The sequence below is a fragment of the Gymnodraco acuticeps genome, unplaced genomic scaffold (assembly GCF_902827175.1).
Source record: "Gymnodraco acuticeps unplaced genomic scaffold, fGymAcu1.1, whole genome shotgun sequence".
NCBI lineage: Eukaryota > Metazoa > Chordata > Actinopteri > Perciformes > Bathydraconidae > Gymnodraco > Gymnodraco acuticeps.
The window spans coordinates 715,198-738,200 of NW_022992222.1; the positions used below are offsets into that span (position 1 = coordinate 715,198).

General features: G+C 41.9%; 1 protein-coding gene across 1 annotated transcript in view; it reads right to left on the reverse strand.

Moving 5' to 3' along the window:
- alk (ALK receptor tyrosine kinase) overlaps window positions 1-23,003 on the reverse strand; it is a 516,591-nt gene that overhangs the window by 11,478 nt on the left and 482,110 nt on the right. The window contains 8 exon segments of the mRNA XM_034205980.1: window positions 7,117-7,209; window positions 10,014-10,111; window positions 10,854-10,983; window positions 11,086-11,150; window positions 12,698-12,788; window positions 13,819-14,005; window positions 15,585-15,698; window positions 16,706-16,861. Coding sequence (XP_034061871.1) covers window positions 7,117-7,209; window positions 10,014-10,111; window positions 10,854-10,983; window positions 11,086-11,150; window positions 12,698-12,788; window positions 13,819-14,005; window positions 15,585-15,698; window positions 16,706-16,861 — 934 coding nt within the window.

Genomic DNA, 23,003 nt, shown 5'->3' on the forward strand with positions numbered 1-23,003 from the left:
TAGCTTTGCCGATATCTGTGTTGATAGGTAATAGATTAAGAGCGGTGAATCATAGAAACAGGAAGCGCTCAAACGTTTGTGTGAGTGTATCTAATTTAGCAGTGATTCCATGTCAGCCACAGCTTGTTACAAAAAACATGACTGATAGTTTGTTTAACAAACTTAAACTAGCTTTATTAAATGTCAGGTCTTTGGCAGGAAAAACATTTTTAATCAATGATTTAATCACTGAGCACAATCTCGATTTTATATTTTTAACAGAAACTTGGATTGAACAAAATAACAGTGCAGCTGTTCTTATCGAATCAACCCCTCCCAAATTTAGTTTTATGAGTCAGGAAAGAATGCATAAGAAAGGGGGTGGAGTTGCTATTCTGTTCAATGATTCCCTTCAATGCAGGAAGACATTGTATGGAAACTTTGATTCTTTTGAATATGTGGCCCTTCGGCTGAAATGCTCCTCTCGAGCTCTGTTCCTAAATATCTATAGACCACCCAAATACTGTGCAAGCTTTTTGATGACTTTACTGAACTGCTGTCTATAGTGTGTATTGACTTTGACCGTCTAGTCATTGTTGGTGATTTTAACATCCATGTTGACAACCCCCAGGACAGAGGGGCTAAAGAACTGTTTTGTGTTCTTGATAGCTATGGACTGACTCAGCATGTGACGGAGCCCACGCACAATAAGGGGCACACTCTGGACTTAATTATCTCAAAGGGTCTGAATATCTCTAAGGTTGTGGTGACTGATGTTGCACTCTCTGACCATTCCTGTGTTTTCTTTGAGAGCTCTATTTCTGTTCACAAAAATGTTCAAAAAGAGGTAACCACAAAGCGATATTAACTGAAAATACTAGGGAAATGTTTACTCAGAATTTCTCTTCCACACTTGCCCCTGCCAACATCTCAGTAAATGAGCTAGTAGATCATTTTAATTCAAAAATTAAAAATGTTATAGATGCCATTGCTCCAACTAAGGTAAAGGAAGTGTCTGGCAAGAAAATATCTCCATGGAGAAAGGCCATGACCGTGAAAACAGAAAAAAGAGAATGTCGAAAAGCTGAACGCAGGTGGCGAAAAACAAATCTCCAGGTTCACTTTGAAATCTATAAAGAGAGACTTGGCCTTTATAATTTGGAATTGAAAAACGCACGACAATCGTTCTTCTCTGACATCATTACCAAAAACAAAAACAACGCACGTGCCTTGTTTGCTACCGTCGACAGACTAACTAACCCCCCAGTGTCAGTAGCCTCTGAATTTCTATCCACCAGGGCGTGCAATGATTTTGCCTCCTTTTTCACTGACAAAATTCAGAAAATCAGACAAGCAGTCAGTGCCTCTGCATCAGGAACAGCAAATGTGTTGTCCCTATCTCCACTTAACATCAATTCAGACATCATGACACAATTCCATCAGATTAATGATAAAAACCTAGAGGACATTATTCAACTTCTGAAATCCTCCTCTTGCTGCCTTGATATTATTCCAACAGGATTTTTCAAAGATGTTTTGCCTTGCATGGCCTCAGATCTACTTCATATAGTAAACAAATCTCTTCACTCAGGTATTTTTCCACAGGCCCTGAAAACTGCAGTCATTAAACCGCTCTTAAAAAAGAATAATCTAGATGCTTCAGTAATGAACAATTACAGGCCCATATCAAACCTCCCATTTCTAGGTAAAATCATTGAAAAAGTTGTTTTTCAACAGTTGAGTAATTTCTTGCATTTAAATAACTGTTTTGATGTGTTCCAGTCAGGCTTTCATCCAAACCACAGCACTGAGACTGCTCTTGTAAAGGTCTTTAATGACATCCACTTAAACACAGACAGTGGCAGAACTTCAGTGTTAGTATTATTAGATCTCAGTGCTGCGTTTGACACTGTTGACCACAGCATATTACTCGACCGACTGGAGAACTGGGTGGGACTTTCGGAAACAGTTCTGAATTGGTTTGAATCCTACTTAAAGGACAGAAACAACTTTGTTTCTATAGGTAAATACACATCTGAGTTGACAAATATGACATGTGGGGTTCCTCAAGGCTCCATCTTGGGGCCTCTTCTCTTTAACATCTACATGCTACCACTGGCTCAGATAATGAAGAACAACAAAATAAGTTACCATAGCTATGCAGATGACACACAAATTTACGTAACAATTTCACCAGGAGACTATGCTCCAATTCAAACACTGAGTAAGTGCATTGAACAAATCAATGACTGGATGTGTCAGAACTTTCTCCAATTAAACAAAGATAAAACTGAGGTAATGGTTTTTGGAGCCAAGGCAGAACGTATAAAAGTTAGCGCTGAGCTTCAGTGTGCAATGTTCAAAACAACAGATAAAGCCAGAAATCTAGGTGTAGTCATGGACTCTGACCTGAGTTTCAACAGTCACATTAAAACTGTTACTAAATCAGCCTACTATCACCTAAAGAATATATCTAGGATTAAAAGACTAATGTCACAGCAGGATTTGGAAAAAACTTGTCCATGCTTTTATCTTCAGTAGACTCGACTACTGCAATGGTGTCTTCACAGGTCTCACTAAAAAATCTATTAGGAAGCTGCAGCTAATTCAGAACGCTGCTGCTCGAGTCCTCACTAACACTAAGAAAGTGGATCACATCACTCCAGTTCTGAAGTCTTTACACTGGCTTCCTGTGTGTCAAAGAATAGATTTCAAAATACTGCTGCTGGTTTATAAAGCACTGAATGGTTTAGGCCCAAAATACATTTCTGACCTCCTGCTAAATTATGAACCATCCAGATCTCTCAGGTCTTCAGGGACTGGTCAGCTTTCTGTCCCCAGAGTCAGAACTAAACATGGTAAAGCAGCGTTCAGTTATTATGCTCCAAATATCTGGAAAAAACTCCCAGAAACCTGCAGGTCCGCTGCAACTCTTACTACTTTTAAATCCAGGCTGAAGACTTTTCTTTTTGTCGCTGCTTTTAATTGAACTATTCATATCTTAGACTGCACTGTAACTTTTATCCATGTACTTTTTTCTTTTAATGTTTAATTGCACTGTAACTTTTATCCATGTATTTTTTCTTTTAATGTTTATTTTATTAGCTTTTCTTTTTAATGACTGATTTTAAATGCCATTTTCTTAATCTCTTTCATTTTTTGTAAAGCACTTTGAATTGCCTTGTGTTGAAAAGTGCTATATAAATAAACTTGCCTTGCCTTGCCTTGCCATACAACAAAAAAAGCAAATGTGGGTTTGGCAGCTGAAGCTCTTCAGATATGGCAGCCAAAGGATGCATGACCCATCACAATTATTCTTCGCAGTAGTTTAGGTGGATCTCAAACTGATTTCAAGCTGTTCTCTTGCTCCCCATGGGCAAAACATTTCTCAACTACTGTTAAAAACTAGGGCTATGCATGCTTCAAAAGTAATCCGTCAAATTGAATCCAAAAATAAGTAGCAACTACCACCAGGAATCTCAAACAGATGTAGCTATGCCTAGCCTTCTTAAGGCCAGAGAATACAGGAAACAATGTCAGAGATTGGTCTTTTTTGATTTTATAACATACTCCAAAAATATGCTTTTAAGTTTCCTATTTTATTAGCTTTGTCTTTTTGTGTAGTATTTTTGCATTACAAAAGTAGTATGTAATGAACTGGGGAGGTTTTGTTGTGACATATATTAGTTCAATGTTTTGGTCCTATTAGGATTCACACTGGCTGTCTCTCTTTACTGAAACAGTGATTCAAGTCGTTATCGTTTAAAGACAAACAAAGCTTCATCTTGCTCAAACTATCTTTTTGCTGTGATATTTAGACCAGGTCTAATGGTATTGAAACTGCAATGGTATGGACCCAGGGCAAATAACAGGAGCCAGCCCTGATCATTTGAGTTGAACTCGTAGCTCCATCTGTGTGTCTTTGGGGGAGAGCAGTGAGTTGAGAGATGATATGCTGTCAGAAAGTCAGGCTGAAAGGGAAATGTTTATTTAGCAAACTATTAGCACAAGAAGTTAGCCTTGAAGAAAATTGCACTTAATCAATGAAGAAGGGAAAACAATCACTAATTGAGTTTGTTTGCTTGACAGATTAGCTAAGAACCACAGGGCAGTCCCACTTGTCCCCGCAATATCTGGCTGAGAATAACACGATCGATGCACTGAGGGGAAACAGTTCCCTCCCGCATTTGTAGGCCTGCAATTACAGTATTGAATCCTAACAACATCTCCCTATGTGTGCCCTACTTACGCCTATTCCTCTAATTTCCCTGTCTATCCTTATCAAGGAAATGAGTCAGGGAGGCGGTGTGTCCTCGGAAGATGTGATTCGATCAAACAGCTGTGGCAGTGATCCTGCTTGTGTTGTTATGAAAAGAGTTCACTGATAAAGACTCCCACAATCTCCAATCCTTTTTCTTTCAATATATATACAGCTGTGACCTCTGAAAGTAAGGCATATCTTAAAAAAGAAGATTTAAACACATGGAAATGTTGTACATTGCTATTCAGTACATAATCCTCCCCATTTGAACATGCTGGAATATTTTAAAAAGATTGAGGGATGGTACATGTACAGCATAAAACTGATAATCCCCCTATCAGTGAGGTCAACCTTTTTCCTTAGCATGGAGTTTATGGACATATTTATTACTGCTGCTAACAGCACCAGCACAAACTGAACGCTGAGCCGCAGATTAAGGAAGGCTTAAACACAGTCCCAGGGAACCTATAGCACAAATGGAGGTGTTTTATATGTGTGTGATTTTGTGTGAAAGCAATTCAGTGTGCAGAAAGGAAGATAGGGGAGGACGACACAATGTGGGGTCTGTTCACATGAATGTTCTGTGTGTGTGTCAGCCTAAAGTCATGCCACACACCATTGTTCCTATGAGAATATCGTCAGTTCAGAAAAAATGCCTTTGATTTCTGGAAGCACAGAGGATCTTTCTTCATAGTGGCGGCTGTTTACCTAAGGATGATTAGCGACTGGCAGCTATTGTTTACCAGAGCAACACCGGTGTGGAAGCCTGTGTGTGAGGGAGAGTGGGTGGGGGGGATCCATGGTATACCATGTAAAGGTCCGTCTGTGGCTCTACTCCCATAATACTCCCAGCTGACATTCAGCCTCGTCACGGTGCCTCACGGTGCCTCACATGTCCCTCGTCACGTAGCAGGAGGGCCACATCATGAAACGGGAAGAATAACACACCAGCGGCGCAACACAACTGTCCCTCCCTCTCAAAATGATAACAATGATAATAAAACAAGTCCGGCACCACAGCTCCAGGCTGCAAGATAAAAAAGAAAATCACATGGAGGCACCTGAAAACCTGACATCAGCAATTAAATCAAGCAACCTAATGCGGCCCCTCCGGGAGGATTGTGCAGCTCTTCTGGAGAAGGACTTTGTTCTTGTGTCACTCCATGACTGGAAAGTGCTGTGTTCATGCAGCTTAGTGCTGTGGCATATTTCCCCTGCTCTAATTTCTTACCAGATGAAAGACTTTGGAGATTTCCCTGCTGGATTGTGCATTCATTTGAACGCTGTCACGTGAAATTGGTTTGAGCTAAGAATAATGAGAAGCCACAGGGGCTCCAGATGAGATGATGTACATTCAAAGAAGGCATCAGTGTGATAGAGAAGAACATGTTCCCAGTTGCATTTAAAAGTCTTCATGATAAATGCCATGACCTTTACAATCATATACGAGGAATAAACCTTAAAGTACAGAGCTGGTGAAGTAAAAATAACTTAAAAACTGAACACAGAGTTCTCAAGCTTATCGTGGTAGTCAGTTCCTTCAAGACCCGGATACACCAAGCTGACACCAAAGAACTGACACAGACGGACCCCCGACTGTTGTGTCGCCTCGCGTCTCTGCGTCTTGGCCATGTGTCGTACTGGAACACACCGCAGACTTCAGCCGACGGCCAAGAAGCACGTACGAACTGCGCATGCGTGAGTGGCAATAACTCTCCTTACCAGCAGGCGGCGGTAGTGTGTATTCGTCATTCAAAAGAGGCAACAACCGGAAGACAGACTGCGTGATAACCGAGAGAAGAAGAACAGACTGCGTGATATAAACAAACAACACATGGCGTGTGCGTTCCATTTTCACTCTACAGCGAGAAGCTCATGGGGCTTTCCCGAACCTGTGTCGAGAGCTGGAGTTAAACGAAATCTCAGATTTGCCTTCTTAATAGTTTGTTTGGGTCCCTTCCGTTTCGCTTCTCATGCAGTGATTCGCTAGCTGAACAGCCAATCAGAGTGATTTCTTTTACCGACAGCCTTTGGCCGATTCAACATGTCGAATCGGTGGGCAGTCGGCCCAAAAGGTGTCGGCACGGCTGAAAAGACACGACGGTGCGGGACACACCAATCTGATTAGGGCGTGTCGATGCTCATCGTCGGCCAAAATCGGCTTGGTGTGTCCGGGCCTTTATACCAACTGATACTAAAGGGAATAACAAGGACAATATCCAACAGTCAGTGTAAATGAGACCGGCTTTCTCTGGATTGTGTTGCCTTCATGCTGTTTAGGGAAACACATCTTAGCAGCTAACTCCTGATCTAAGAATGCAAAAGTGACTTAAACCTGCATTCTCTCTTATAGCCATTAAGGGGCGACTCCACTAGTGGCAAACATGTCAGATTTTCCAATATCAATGAGAAATGTGGCTACTTCTGACTTTATTTAATACCACAGTAAACATTTCCTTAACCTGGCAGCAACTTCACTCTGATACCTCTCCATAACAACAAAGTGTTGCATTGCAAAGAACTCTTCTTTAGTGCAGCGATGTCGGTGTGGTGAAATGGTATTGGTAAACCTCCACAGCAAACTCAAAATATTACAATGATCTGGGTATTCAGTCAACATCCGGAATAAAAGGATTTGATTCTTACACTTTATCTCTAAATACAAATGTTGTCCTTTCGTCCAGCCTGGTGATTACTCCACGGTAAAGATGAATGCCCACACATTAGTTTTTTAAAAGTGTTTCTCTGTCTTATTTCTGTTTGATGTGAGCTTACTTAGTTTAAACCCCATTATGACTCATCTGAACCCAGTGCTGATTTGGAGAAAGCCGTGTAAGTCTCGCATGTTGTCTAATATCAGTTGGAATGAATTGTACCTGTAAATGTCTCGAGCCATCCCAAAATCTCCAATCTTGGCGACACGGCCCGATCCTTTGCAGGTCAGTAGGCAATTACGAGCTGCAATGTCTCTGAAAAAGGAGAAAAACACATACATGCGGTCATGTACTTACTGCTGGTTCAACAATATTGGTCATTTTCATAGATGCACAGGCACTTTAAGTCTGAATGACATTTTGTATTGTAATATATTTAGAAGGCACTGTGTACAAGAGTTAAACATACTGAACATTCACACAGCTTTGCTCAGGCCTCCTCCCTTCACTAGTTTCATATGTGTGTGTGTATCTATAAGAGAGCTCCACATATGAAACTCCTACAGACGCTCCCTGTGGGATCTTAAGTTCAGTGGAAGTACGAAGTTGCCCAGGGCAAGCGAGTAAAGTCGAGTGTATGGTTTTCTACTGTTCCTTAGCTCTGCCCACATGGTGCATCCATAGACAAGATTGAAAGGTTCCGTTGTAGGCAGAGTGGGTTGGAAGAGAATAAAATCATATTTGCACTCTACTAGTTTGAGGAAATACAGTAGTTCATGTCTGGGGAAGACACAATTGAGCCCACAAGCTGCATTGGGCTCCCAAGGCGCCAAACGTTCTTATCATCTTAAGAAGTAATGTAGCTTTAATGCTCCTCATCACAGTAAAGACAGTAGTGCACTCGGGACGATGAATATCCTGAATTTCACATCAAAATAACATCATGTGACACTGCTCAATGTAGATCATGGGACAGGGCCGGAGCAAGAAATACAACAACTAGCAGTGATACAATCAGTTTGTGTGTTTTGATGTTTATCCTCCAATCTCTGATGAAACTCGGATGTGAAATGAGGCTGAAGTAATAGTTCAGATTGATTTAAACCGAGGGCTTTTTAAGGCAGGGCACTACTCTATGCATGGCTGCCCCACTTCAATGCGCCAGAAGTGTCTGGAACAATTCAACTTATTATAATATAATACAACTTCAAGTATGAGAATAGATGATTTGGCATGAAACAAAACAATGTCTTGGGCATCCAGTGGCTTCTCAGTTTTAGTGAAATGTGGACTCAAGCTGTTAAATGAATGTCTGAGAGATAAATGAGATATCAAACCAGCTGCAGTTAATTGACTAAATTGTGGTATCCTGCCACAACATTCCCTATTCATAAAAAGAAGTGAATGAATCCATCCATTTAGAGGCGTCTCCAAAAACATAGCATCAGCTCACACACATGAACTCTTTATCTAGTTCCTCTCCTCTCATGAGGTGCTGTGTATAAACCCAAGCAGTTCTTGTTTAATGGCTCTCAAGAATTCATGCAAATGAGTTTTGCTCGTAGGCAGGGACAGCCTTGAATGCAGCAGAAGCTGTCACAGTGTGTCGCTGAGCGCTTAGGGGAAGGACACAGAGCACATGCAGCACAGTGATGGGAGAGCAGGCTGTTATTAAAACAAAGTTAACCGGCTTCAAACTGTAGACCTTATTTACAGCACACTAACTGCAGCTTCAAGACCCATTTCACTGCAGCACTTACCGTCCCTGTTATTAGTCGATTTTAAACAGCTGAAGTTGAACTACTTGACTCTCCTCGAGTCAGTGATTCTTTTCAGGCGACTACAGTTTCTAATGTCAGTACCTGTGTTATTGTAAAATAACGTTATAAAAATGTAACATTATTCGATCCACTAGACAAAAAGAGCACAGATAAAAACGGATGTCAACATTAAAGATTGCTGGTTTGCCGGGGGAAGGTAAAAGGTCATGTCTAGCTGGTGAAACTAAGAACACCCGAACCAGCTTCGGCGAAATGGCACATGCACAGTTCCTGTGGCACTCAGGAAAAACATATTGGCATGTAGGACAAAGTTTAGAAGACCTAGCTAGCATTTCTGTTATCCTGGAACAGGAGTCTAGAGGATATGGGAAAATAATGAATAAATACATTTGTGTAGGGGCTCGTAGATTGCTGAGCCAATCCCACACTCATATGCTCTATATTCCATGTAGTACCCTGGAATACCAGCACCCAGAGTAAGTAGTGCTCAGACAGCACTAAAGCTGTGATTTGACCTGTTGCAGCTCATCATCCACACCCTGTAATCCCTTAAGAAAAGCTGCATTCTCCTCCACCCTACCTTATCCACCAGCCCTTTACTCAACCCCGAGTAAACACACCCCCATAAAAATGAAATGAGTCTCAAGGACAGTATAAAGATGAATTTTAATACAAGTTTGAAGGCATGAAAGAGGGATGGATTGATGGGCCTTACTGTGCCAAGTTGGGGCAGACAAGGTCTCGTTTGTCATTGGCCAAGCCGCACAGAAACATGAAGATGGAGACATGAGCTTTAAGCGTCCAGATGTGATTGTGGGAGCCAATTTGACCACTGGCCTATTTGACATGTACTAGACTTTCCTCACAGACATCCACGGAGGAGAAGGATTCAAGAAATGCATTTCAAAGTGATTTAGTCACATCCTCCGGTTCACCAACCACTATGAATGTGGATATAGAATGAGACTTGTTCCTTTGATTCGGACCGTAAAAAGGCCAGCCGGCTACCCCATCTGGCTGCTCGGATGCTAAACCCATCACCTGTCCATTGTGCGATCATACGAGAGGCCAAGGCAGCAGGGTCCATATCCGCCTGGGCGGATGCAGACCACTCATAATCCTGAGCAAAGGCAGCGTGTGAATGTGGGCAAGTCTGTGCTATTTGAGTTTGAATATTTCTCTTTGCAAATTAGCATTCCATATGTATATGCATACCCATATGTGCTGTATATTGTTTGTTTTTATCTGTGCATAGCTAATCTGTTTAGGTGGTCAGCAGAATCCTTACATCATCTCTCTGTTTATATATTCATATGCAGAGTAGTTCTGGTGTAGTACCTGTGTATAAACTGGTTCTCCTCCAGATACTGGCAGCCCTTTGCGATGTCTCGGGCCACATTCAGAAGATCCACCATGGACAAGCTGGACGGATGCTCCTGATCAGACAGAGGAATACCCAGAATGCAATATTAGTCAAAGTATCAGAGGCAGATTTGGGCCTCATTCAGCAAGCGATATACAAACAAAATGCTGTTATTTACTCTCATTTCTGTGATTAGACTTGATTTTTGTAGAAATACTATTGTTCAATGTATCCCAGTTAAGACTTTAAAACCCCTTGGAGGATAATAGTTTTTTTTCAGCTTCTGAATGGGTTACATACGGCTCTCAGATGCAGAAATCCCAGTTTAATTTGTTCATGTTCGTATAATGGTGTCTTTAAATCTCTACTGCTGAAATTATTCTTACAGCCTTTTTTGGTGGCATCGCTTTAATTCTTGTGCCAGAGTTTTTGCACATGGCACAATGCCCACCCTTTCACAGTCTAAAGGGGTGCTACCTAATAATAAACAATGAGCTATTCCCCTTATATTTATGATCAAAGGGGAGTCACCATACACCTGGGTGAGAGCAGATTTGGATGGATGAGAATGTTTGGTGCATCTGGAGTTGACTTCTCTCCTAACACTAAATTAAGAGGAAATATGAGAGAAATCTTAGAGAATGTTGCTGCATGAGGCCCAGAGATGTTGGTAATAAAACACGAGGGGGAAATGTTGAACATCTAACAGAACATGGATCACATTTTGGCAAATTCTGGGGCTCAGTGACGAGAACATTTGTAGCTAAAGGTGGTTAAACCAATACAAGTATCCATTCAATACAGGTCTGTCTCACCAGCCGGGGTCTGGTCTCCCTCAGGAAGGACTTGAGGTCTCCCCCGGTCATCAGCTCCAGCAGGATGAACCTGGGCATGGTCTGCAGACTGACCCCCACACAGCGCACGATGTTCTGGTGGCTGAACTTACTGCAGGGCGGAAACACAGCAGGGGAAACAATGTGTATCAGAAATGTGCTATGTCTGCACTGTTTGAGAAACAGAGCTGTTTTCATTGTTTGGGTGCTTTACCTGATGATTAGAGCCTCCATGAGGAAGTCCAGCTCATCCTGCTCAGAGCAAACCTCAGGCAGGGTCTGTTGGAAATACAAACAACATCTCAGTGCAAAGAATGAAGAACAGAGGAGAGAAGTAGTGTACATAAATGTCAAGGTTTTGAGAATAACTCCATCTATAAGCATTAAGTGGACATTTTGACTTTATTTTTTACATGGAAAAAAAACAAGACATCATCCTGTTGTTTTTTCTCTTCATGCCTGATCTTAACATTCTTTTGTGTCAGTTTGATAAAGAGCAGAATTGTGTTTAGAGCCTGATGCATTTCTTTATAAGGCAGTGAAACAGAAGTGGCAGTTTTCGTGCTGTAGAGCCTTTAACTGCAAAACAGCAATCCAATCCAATCCACTTTATTTCTATAGCACATTTAAAAACAACAGAGTTGAACAAAGTGCTGTACATCAACAACTGTATAAAAACATAGCATAAATACATAAAAACAGACTGGACATGAAACAAATGTAAAACACGAGACACTGAAACCAGATTAGAAGCCACAGACTGAGAAACTCTCCTACATGACGTAAACACAATACAAAACACTAGTAAGATAAAAACCCAAATGTAAAAGCACAGTGTCACCTGGTCTGTAAATGCCAGGGAAAATAAGTGGGGTTTTAAACGAGATTTAAAAACAGGCCGAGTTGGAGCAAGTCTAACCTGGAGGGGCAATTCGTTCCATACTTTTGGACCTGCAACAGCAAAGGCTCTGTCTCCTCGCTGCTTCAACCTCGATTTTGGGACTACCAGAAGGAGTCTGTCAGCAGACCTCAGTGACCGTGTGGGTGTGTATGGTTTTCAAAGATCTGCCAGGTACGGTGGGACTAAATCGTTTAGGCTTTGTATGCGAACAGTAACATTTTAAATTGTATTCTAAAATTGACTGGTAGCCAATGTAAAGAGGCGAGTACAGGAGCAAGACACAATACACAGTGTTTCCCACGGAATTTGATTCTATTTGTGGGGGCACCGCACAAAAAAAGAAAAGCCAAAGGCCCCTTAACCTATTCGGTTGGCCCACGCATCCACCCCCCCTCAAATAAGATAATACATGCGAGTTAATGGCTACTGTAGACAACGTTCTTGTTGCTCTGTGTTGCGTTGTTAATGAGTGAGACACACCGGAGTTGAGGATCTGTGGTGTTTATTCTCCCAAAAATATAATTTACAATTTAGGCATTTAGCAGACGCCTTATTCCAAAGCGACTTACAATGACCAATTACAGGGACATCCTCCCTGGAGTAACTGAGGGCTAAGTGCCTTACTCAAGGGCAAGTGGTGTTCCAGGCAGGATTTGAACTTGCAACCTTCCGATCATCAGCCCACCTCACCTCACTTTTTAATGAGATCCATTTGTGGCGGACCATATTTAATTGTGGCGGCCCGCCACAAATAACTCAATGTATGGGAAACACTGATACAACTCATAATCTCATATCCTGATAAAAACCTATTCTTAGTTGCATGATGTCTGATGCATTGTAAAAGGCTGTACACATCAACATCAAAGTCTGACCTTTGGAAGACAGAAACAAATCTTTAGAGTTCCTTAGAGCGTAAATTCACCTTGACTGCCACTTGCAGAGGACTGGGTTCACCTTGGATCCCCACTGCCAGCCCTTCGTACACTTCACCGAAGGCTCCGTGACCCAGACCCCTGGAGACACACAAACACATTCATTATTTACAACTCCATTCCTATTTAGAAGTGAAGCTGAGACTTTAATACAAGTCTCCTAGATTGGATACATTAGAAGCAACCAGCACTAAGAAATGTCCTAAAGGGGCCCCCTTATGCTCATTTTCAGGTCCATATATGTATGTTGTGCCTCTACTGTGACATGTCTCCATGCCTTCATTTTCAGAAAGCTCGTTATTTTCCTCATGCTGCCTGTGCTGCAGCACCTCTTTTCACCCTCTGTCTGAAACCAGAGCCCAGTCTGCTCTGATTGGTTAGCTGGTCGGCTCTGTTGTGATTGGTCAACCGCTGAGAGATGTCTCGCCCCTTAGCCTATCACGTACAATGTGTTGGAGAGCTAACCAAGTAACTAAGTGTTACGTAGTGATGTCTCTGAAGGAACACAGGGATTTTAACCTTTGTAGAACCATGCAAAAAAAACAATATGAACACACTACAGAAGAGGGAAAACCCAAAAGCATAACAAAATGTCCAAACTATGATCACTGTAGCACTAGGACATGGAAAAACTCTTGGCAGTTTTCTCAAGGTCACATGTATTTCAGCCCCAAACTCTCCGTGACATCCATTCAGAGTTTATGTCAAATAATCATTTCGATTTTGTATCTTTTGCAGCCATTTCATTTGACTTCAATAATGTCAATGCTGGAAAAGATTGGGTCCCAAGGAAAAGGAATGAAGCATAACGATTAGGAACCAGCATGATAAACTGTTGCACATGAAAGATTAAACATTTAAAAGAGCCATGCGAAAAATCTTTCCCCTAGACACTTGGATCCCTGCAGCAGACCCGTACACTAAGCTGCCACTTCTCACACCAGGCTGGATTCACGAGTCCAGCCTATTTAAATAGTTTGTATAATTACAGTGAGTCTGTTCAGATACTGTTATGCTTCAGTCAGGTCCCACTTCCCCACAGAGGACAGGTGTATTCAGCTCATACAAGACAAGCAACAACAAGGCGTGATTTTAATCTCTGCTCTCGTACCTGGTGAGGGAGATATTTCTCCGCGGCACTTCCTTCAGGTCGGTGACCGATGCCGTCTTTCCGGCGAAGCAGTAGTTGGGGTTGTAGTCGGTCATGATGGTGGAGGCCCGCAGCTTGCTGAGCTTACAGTCTGGACTCTGCAGCTCCAGCTGGATGGACTGCAGCTCCGTATGTTTACGCCTGTACACTGGTGAGAGGAACATTCAATCGTTTCATCCCACTGTTGGGAAATCCTCAATTTAGCAAAAAGCAAACAAAACCTTGAACACATCTTTCTTGTGGAAATGATTGCTGGCAGCTAAAGCAAACAAAGTGGAAAGCTTACCAGTTGTTATTTCTCTCAAGACCTTTTGTTTGTTCCACAGCAATTTTTATGAAAATAATTCCTTTGTGAAATATTGATTCCTCTCTATGTGATGCCAGATTCGTCTTTCATAATGTTTCAGAATCTAACCCTATGTTTAAACGTGTCTTGAGGATGTGTTCATATTACAACGTAAGCATAAGACCAAGTAGAGCTGCAAAGAGCAATCCATTAGTTGTCAACTGTTACATTAATTGCAGACTATTTCATAATATACTCATTAGTTGTAAAGTAAACATTATTATTTCCAGCTTCTAAATGTGAATACTTTCTGGTTTCTTTACTTCTCTCGGAAAAAAAACGGAATATTGTGAGTTTTGCAGCTCATTGAACATCCCACTGTGTGGAAACTCTTTTCTCCTTTATGCACGCACGCACGCAAGCACGCAAGCACGCACACCAGTTCTAGAAGCAGCCTCAACCTGAACTGGGAACCCATTAGTCCCATTAGTGTGTGTGGGGAGTGCTGTCAGCCGCTGGCTAAGCAGCCATCCATCATTAGCACGTGTCATTCATCACAGAGGTAGACCCACTCCTCCACAGACCCCGCTGCCTCTACTGATGGTACAGGCGTGTAGGTGGGAGTCTGGCTGTAAGAGCAGGAGCGTGTGTGTGTGTGTGTGTGTGTGTGTGTGTGTGGGAGGAGATGATGGCTCAATGAGTGCACATGTCTGGCTGTAATAGCCTGAAAGCAGGTGAGCAGGAGGATGTGTGCGGCTGTCCGAGAGGTTCACTTCCCTGTTCTGACAACAAGCTGCTCGGGGCGATGAGCGGGACTGGAGTGTGTGTTTGTGAGACAGTTTTTTATAATCAGAAGCAGAAAAAAGAAATACTAACGGAACGGAACCTCTTTAGCGTTACCCAGCACAGTGGGGCTCTTCAGAATCACAAGGACTACTTTAACGTTCCTACTTCCCCCACGTTTACTTTGTTGGCTGTCATGAGAAAAACCTCATTTTGATCAAATGGCTTTAATAATATGCTCAGTGAAATCCCATGTATTTTTTAAAAACACACTACAGGAGATTAGGCTAAGCATTTTAGGTAATGGATATCAACATTAAACATCCCCAGTTGATTCATTACATTAAATCATTTATATTTTTATATAACAATTTATTTTAAATGTAATGTTTAACTGTACAAATGAGAAATGATCTTATGCTAACTTTAGATGAAATAAGCAGAACCTTACAGATGAATGAAGGGAAATAAACACTTAAATGTGTATTTTGAATGATTGTTTGAAAGAAGGCATGCTTTTGAAGCAACATAGCACAAACTCTGCCGTCTTACCATGAATCATGGAATTTAAAATCCTCTGACATCGTATCCGCAGACTAATACCAGAATATGTCTTGACACTTGTGTTAATGTGTTTCCCCTGTCCTCCCTCACTTACTGATCATGACCCCGGAGACGGCCAGCAGCAGGGCGGCGATGAGGGCCGAGGTGCCCACAGACAGCCCCAGCGCCAGGTGGGATAGAGACGGCTGGGGGGGCAGCCGGGTAACCTCTGTTAGACAAGGGGAGACAACAGCATTCCACACTTGTTATCGTCCCCAGAGGAGTATTAACATTCTCTCCGCCACTCTGATCCCACACTTAATCAATGATGTGAAAGCGATGACACAACAGAGCTTAGGAGCAGCGACGGCCGGTGCATGTCAATTCCCCTCCCATGGGCACGGGGGAAATCTCATTTCACTCGTCTGAGCGAAGAACACATCTTCACGCCCAGAGACGCCATATTGAGATAGCGACCTTTTATGACCTAGCATCATACAGTCATCTACTGCTTGTCATTTTGGAGAACAGATTTGCAAACCATGGGGCAAGGAGACACTCTAGGTCATTAAGATACCATTACAAATGATAAAGTGACATTCTGCCATATTCATTTATTTCAGATATACTTTCATATGCTCATGATTCAAGAGATTACAAAGAATAATTGGAGAGGCGTTTCTATGTCCAGAGGGGTTTGCATTGCTTTGTAGCAGTTTAACAAAAGACACGGCACAAGGTTGAGATGGTGGGGAAAATATGCAGTCGCATGAACTTAGGGTCAGTATTATCTATAAAAATGTTGCATAATCCGTTATTCAATCACGTTTCATTAATAATGTAAGTACAAAACATGAATATCCACACCCTGAGTATTTCAGCCTAATTCCCTTAACATTAAAAAGCTTTAATCTGAATGTATCGCAGAGATCTATCACAGAGCAAGACTAAAGCAGGTAATACTTCTAAAGGTATATCATCTCCATTAGGGTTAGCTTATCCTACGGATTGATTATTATTAGGAATGATTAAGACATTCATAAAAAACCTTTCCTTAGATAAAGATTAAATTAAGTACAGAGCCTCCCAGGCCTAATTACTCCTGCAGATTAACTCATCATCTATTCACCGAGTCACAGTCTATTACAGGTACAATTACATCAGCTTAAGTCGTTTCTGCATTCGGATTCATTTCACATGCTGAGGAGGAGAGGGAGAGATGAGCAGCAGTCTGACCTGTAGCGTTGATGCAGGAGACCCCGTCCCGGGCCAGGATCAGACCCTCGTCGCAGTAGCACACGATGCTGCCGTAGGTGTCGTGGCATTCGTCGCTTTCACAGTGGCTGCAGTTCTGCACCGGACTGATGATCACCTCCCCATCCCCCTCCATAGCTTCACACACACAGGGTGAAAAGCAGACGTTTCCACATGAACAGGGTAAGGCAAGGCAAGGCAAGGCAAGTTTATTTATATAGCACTTTTCAACACAAGGCAATTCAAAGTGCTTTACAAAAAATGAAAGACATTAAGAAAATGGCATTTAAAAGAAAAGCTAATAAAATAAACATTAAAAGAAAAAATACATGGATAAAAGTTACAGTGCAGTCTAAGATATGAATAGTTCAATTAAACATTAAAAGAAAAAGTACATGGATAAAAGTTACAGTGCAGTCTAAGATATGAATAGTTCAATTAAAAGCAGCGACAAAAAGAAAAGTCTTCAGCCTGGATTTAAAAGTAATCAGAGTTGCAGCGGACCTGCAGGTTTCTGGGAGTTTGTTCCAGATATTTGGAGCATAATAACTGAACGCTGCTTTACCATGTTTAGTTCTGACTCTGGGGACAGAAAGCTGACCAGTCCCTGAAGACCTGAGAGATCTGGATGGTTCATAATTTAGCAGGAGGTCAGAAATGTATTTTGGGCCTAAACCATTCAGTGCTTTATAAACCAGCAGCAGTATTTTTGAAATCTATTCTTTGACACACAGGAAGCCAGTGTAAAGACTTCAGAACAGGAGTGATGTGATCCACTTTCTTAGTGTTAGTGAGGACTCGAGCAGCAGCGTTCTGAATCAGCTGCAGCTTTCTAATATATTTTTTAGTGAGATCTGTGAAGACACCATTGCAGTAGTCCAGTCTACTGAAGATAAAAGCATGGACAAGTTTTTCCAAATCCTGCTGTGACATTAGTCTTTTAATCCTAGATATATTCTTTAGGTGATAGTAGGCTGATTTAGTAACTGTTTTAATGTGACTGTTGAAACTCAGGTCAGAGACCATGACTACACCTAGATTTCTGGCTTTATCTGTTGTTTTGAACATTGCAGACTGAAGCTCAGCGCTAACTTTTATACGTTCTGCCTTGGCTCCAAAAACCATTACCTCAGTTTTATCTTTGTTTAATTGGAGAAAGTTCTGACACATCCAGTCATTGATTTGTTCAATGCACTTACTCAGGGTTTGAATTGGAGCATAGTCTCCTGGTGAAATTGTTACGTAAATGTGTGTGTCATCTGCATAGCTATGGTAACTTATTTTGTTGTTCTTCATTATCTGAGCCAGTGGTAGCATGTAGATGTTAAAGAGAAGAGGTCCCAAGATGGAGCCTTGAGGTACCCCACATGTCATATTTGTCAACGCAGATGTGTATTTACCTATAGAAACAAAGTTGTTTCTGTCCTTTAAGTAGGATTCAAACCAATTTAGAACTGTTTCCGAAAATCTCACCCAGTTTTCCAGTCGGTCGAGTAATATGCTGTGGTCAACAGTGTCAAACGCAGCACTGAGATCTAATAATACTAACACTGAAGTTCTGCCACTGTCTGTGTTTAAGTGGATGTCATTAAAGACCTTTACAAGAGCAGTCTCAGTGCTGTGGTTTGGACGAAAGCCTGACTGGAACACATCGAAACAACTATTTAAATGCAAGAAATTACTCAACTGTTGAAAAACAACTTTTTCAATGATTTTACCTAGAAATGGCAGGTTTGATATGGGCCTGTAATTGTTCATTACTGAAGCATCTAGATTATTCTTTTTTAAGAGCGGTTTAATGACTGCAGTTTTCAGGGCCTGTGGAAAAATACCTGAGTGAAGAGATTTGTTTACTATATGAAGTAGATCTGAGGCCATGCAAGGCAAAACATCTTTGGAAAATCCTGTTGGAATAATATCAAGGCAGCAGGAGGAGGATTTCAGAAGTTGAATAATGTCCTCTAGGTTTTTATCATGAATCTGATGGAATTGTGTCATGGTGTTTGAATTGATGTTAAGTGGACACAGAGACAACACATTTGCTGTTCCTGATGCAGAGGCACTGACTGCTTGTCTGATTTTCTGAATTTTGTCAGTGAAAAAGGCAAAATCATTGCATTGGTGGATAGAAATTCAGAGGCTACTGACACTGGGGGGTTAGTTAGTCTGTCGACGGTAGCAAACAAGGCACGTGCGTTGTTTTTGTTTTTGGTAATGATGTCAGAGAAGAACGATTGTCGTGCGTTTTTCAATTCCAAATTATAAAGGCCAAGTCTCTCTTTATAGATTTCAAAGTGAACCTGGAGATTTGTTTTTCGCCACCTGCGTTCAGCTTTTCGACATTCTCTTTTTTCTGTTTTCACGGTCAAGGCCTTTCTCCATGGAGATATTTTCTTGCCAGACACTTCCTTTACCTTAGTTGGAGCAATGGCATCTATAACATTTTTAATTTTTTAATTAAAATGATCTACTAGCTCATTTACTGAGATGTTGGCAGGGGCAAGTGTGGAAGAGAAATTCTGAGTAAACATTTCCCTAGTATTTTCAGTTAAATATCGCTTTGTGGTTACCTCTTTTTGAACATTTTTGTGAACAGAAATAGAGCTCTCAAAGAAAACACAGGAATGGTCAGAGAGTGCAACATCAGTCACCACAACCTTAGAGATATTCAGACCCTTTGAGATAATTAAGTCCAGAGTGTGCCCCTTATTGTGCGTGGGCTCCGTCACATGCTGAGTCAGTCCATAGCTATCAAGAACACAAAACAGTTCTTTTGCCCCTCTGTCCTGGGGGTTGTCAACATGGATGTTAAAATCACCAACAATGACTAGACGGTCAAAGTCAATACACACTATAGACAGCAGTTCAGTAAAGTCATCAAAAAAGCTTGCACAGTATTTGGATGGTCTATAGATATTTAGGAACAGAGCTCGAGAGGAGCATTTCAGCTGAATACGATGTCTTCCTGCATTGAAGGGAATCATTGAACAGAATAGCAACTCCACCCCCTTTCTTATGCATTCTTTCCTGACTCATAAAACTAAAGTTGGGAGGGGTTGATTCGATAAGAACAGCTGCACTGTTATTTTGTTCAATCCAAGTTTCTGTTAAAAATATAAAATCGAGATTGTGCTCAGTGATAAAATCATTGATTAAAAATGTTTTTCCTGCCAAAGACCTGACATGTAATAAAGCTAGTTTAAGTTTGTTAGATACACTATCAGTCATGTTTTTTGTAACAAGCTGTGGCTGACATGGAATCACTGCTAAATTAGATAAACTCACACAAACGTTTGAGCGCTTCCTGTTTCTAAGATGATTCACCGCTCTTAATCTATTACCTATCAACACAGATATCGGCAAAGCTATAGGCAGGCAGGGCCCCGACATGTCCTGGAAAGAGTTGAGAGTGCTATATCTTTGAGCCTGGACCCAGCAGATATCAGTTTGCAGCGTTTTGTACACACACAACCTTATCAAGCTTCGGAGACTGCAGATGCTTTCTTGAAGGGAGGGGAGGTGGTTGACGTAGGCACGGTGATGGAGATGTGGGAGATGGTGCGGGGGTAGAGGACATGCTGCCAGGGGGGGGAGGTGGTTGACGTAGGCACGGTGATGAAGACGGGGGAGATGTTGCGCGTCTCTGCGGTGATTTTGGTGGGCGTCGTTGAGGAGCGGGGGTAAAGGACATGGTGCCAGCCCTGCGTATTGCCTTAGTTTGGTCTTTGAACTCCAGGAAGGAATCGGTGCCAACCCTCTGTATCTCCTTCATGTGTTCAACGATCCCCAGGAGGGTGGGCGAGGGTGAAAGGGTGAACAGAGTATCCTCAAAGGCGTCGACAGGGGGGGGGGGGGGAGGGTGGTGACGGGCAGTGGAGACTCCTCCATTTGTCTCATAGGTCTCCCATAATCAGAACATTCCTCAGGCGGGTGCAGTGATAATTCTTCAGGGTTTTCTGCGTGATGTGTTGTGTCTTTCTCCTGTTTTGATTCCTCTTGCCGCTTGTCCTCGGCAGAGGGAACAGATTGATAACGCAGGCAGTTGAATATGTTAGAGATAAACAATTTAACTCCTGACTTGTTCAGGCAAACTCCATTTGCCTTGAAAAGATGTCTGCGATCCCAGAAAAAGTTAAAATTGTCAATAAAATGGACAGAATGGTCAATACAGACAGTTGAAAGCCAGGTGTTCAGTGCAAACAATCTGCTGAATCTCTCCACTCCTCTTCTGACTGGCGGTAGAGGGCCACTGATGAACACCTCTGCATTTAGAGAGCTGGCAGTTTCCAACAAACATTTAAAGTCTTCTTTCAGCACTTCTGACTGTTGTTTCACAACATCATTTGTTCCAATGTGTAGTACCACATTCTTCACAGTCGGATGTTCAGCCCCAATATGCAGGATCTTCTCAGCCGAGTCAGAGACCACATCCTTGGGAAAACAGAGTACTTTGGTGTTGTTCTTACTACACAGACCTTTTACATCTCTTACAGCAGAGTCACCCACAATCAGAGTTTCAGGCCCAGTCGTTAGCTTTCCCTCTAGCCTTTTACTTTTGGAGTAGCTATTGGTCCTTACCCTGCTGTGTGAAGAGGACGGGTTATCCAGGTCATCAGATCTCCGGTTCTCGGTCAGCGGAGCGTATCTGTTCTGGATTGGCACACTTGGTGGTTTAGGAGGATTGTTTGTAATTCTCCCTTTAGCAGCTGTCCACGGCTGTTTAGGGGTTGAAGAGGCGCTCTTCCTGGATGATAACAATGCAGGCCAGCCGGTCGCATCACAGATTTCAGAGCGCTGGGATCTGCCTGTTATCCGTCCTCCCGAATCCCATGGAAATGATTTACTCTTAGGCTTTGCACCCAACTAGCTTAAGCTAAATAGCATGCAGTAGCCTACCAGGCTTTAGCTATTGCTAGGCCACGCTACTGTAAGACTGAGGTCGTCGTAAAAATGTTGAAATATGGCTGAAACCCTCCGTCTATTTACGAAGATGAACTGTCCTAGTGATAAGTTAATGTCCAGGAGCCGCTGCTCGAAGTTTTCAGAGAATAAGAATAGGAAAATCAGCATAAAAAGTAAGCAGAGGAAAGAGCAAGCAGAAAAGCGTCTGCACTGTAAGAAAGAAAGATAAGAAGGGTATAAGACATCTCTAGGATAGAAGAGAACATTTTCAATAATACTGCTATGGTATTTCAAGGTTCTTTATTATTCCGAACATAGCTACATACAATGCCAAACTCACATTCTCTCTAGTAGTCGGCAGGGGGCCACTCAAGTGGTTGCAAAAAGAAGTGAGATTCTATGGAAGGCTATGAAAACATTTCTGACTTTATTTAATACTTTAAGTAACATTTCCTAATCATTGAATGATCTCGATTACTAGTTTCAAGTATCTTTGTATGAAAAGCAGGCCAGCAGCCAAGCCGAAAACATGAGATCCTTCACTGAGGTAATAACAATTGAAAACATCTAAATAGAGGTGTTGTTGGCAAGTGAATGGGTAATAATGGATAATGATTTAGGTCGTTACACAGTGTTGTGTTACTGCTGTGGCCTGGTGGAGTATTTTGACCACCTGTAAACTAAAACAGGGTTAAAAGTGAGAATACATAAGGCATCAGCTTTCCTATTCAGCTTCACTGTGCTTTCATCCCCAGCGTGATTCCATTTGGTGAATAGCGCTACTGATCCAGTCCAAGCTATCAGAGCTGAATGGAGCCAGGGTGCCTCCGTGCTGTGTGGAGGATTGAGAGCGCGCACATTTCCATTCCAGTCTTTTCTTACCGTAAACTAAATTGACTGATTGGAACTGAAGTTGTGTTCATCTGTGAAACGATCTGCGGCTGTGGTCTCTGAGGCTGGAACCAAACCTGCAGACTCTCCGCCCTCCACTGCACAACGCTTTTAAAGCTATAAGGAGTTTTAGGAACCTGTTTACAGCCATTACTGCATGAAAAAGGAACCAATTATCTTCATTTTAGACAACATAGCAAGCTTGGACATATCATCTAACATAAAGTGGTTTCTGGTCTGTGGAAGCTTGTACGGCTTAGTAAGGCAAATGCACTCATCTGCAGAAATCTATCTCCTCTCATTCCATTATCAGCTTTATAAGTACAAATACATAAATCTATCTGACATACAAACCGTTGAAGGGTTTCGATGGAGGAATGCAGATTGTGTTTCTCTCTAGATCTTTAATATACTCCCTAAGTGAGAAAGGTGACGATCATTTCTCGACTTCATTTTTCACGTTTCTTAATGATATCATTGTAACAGT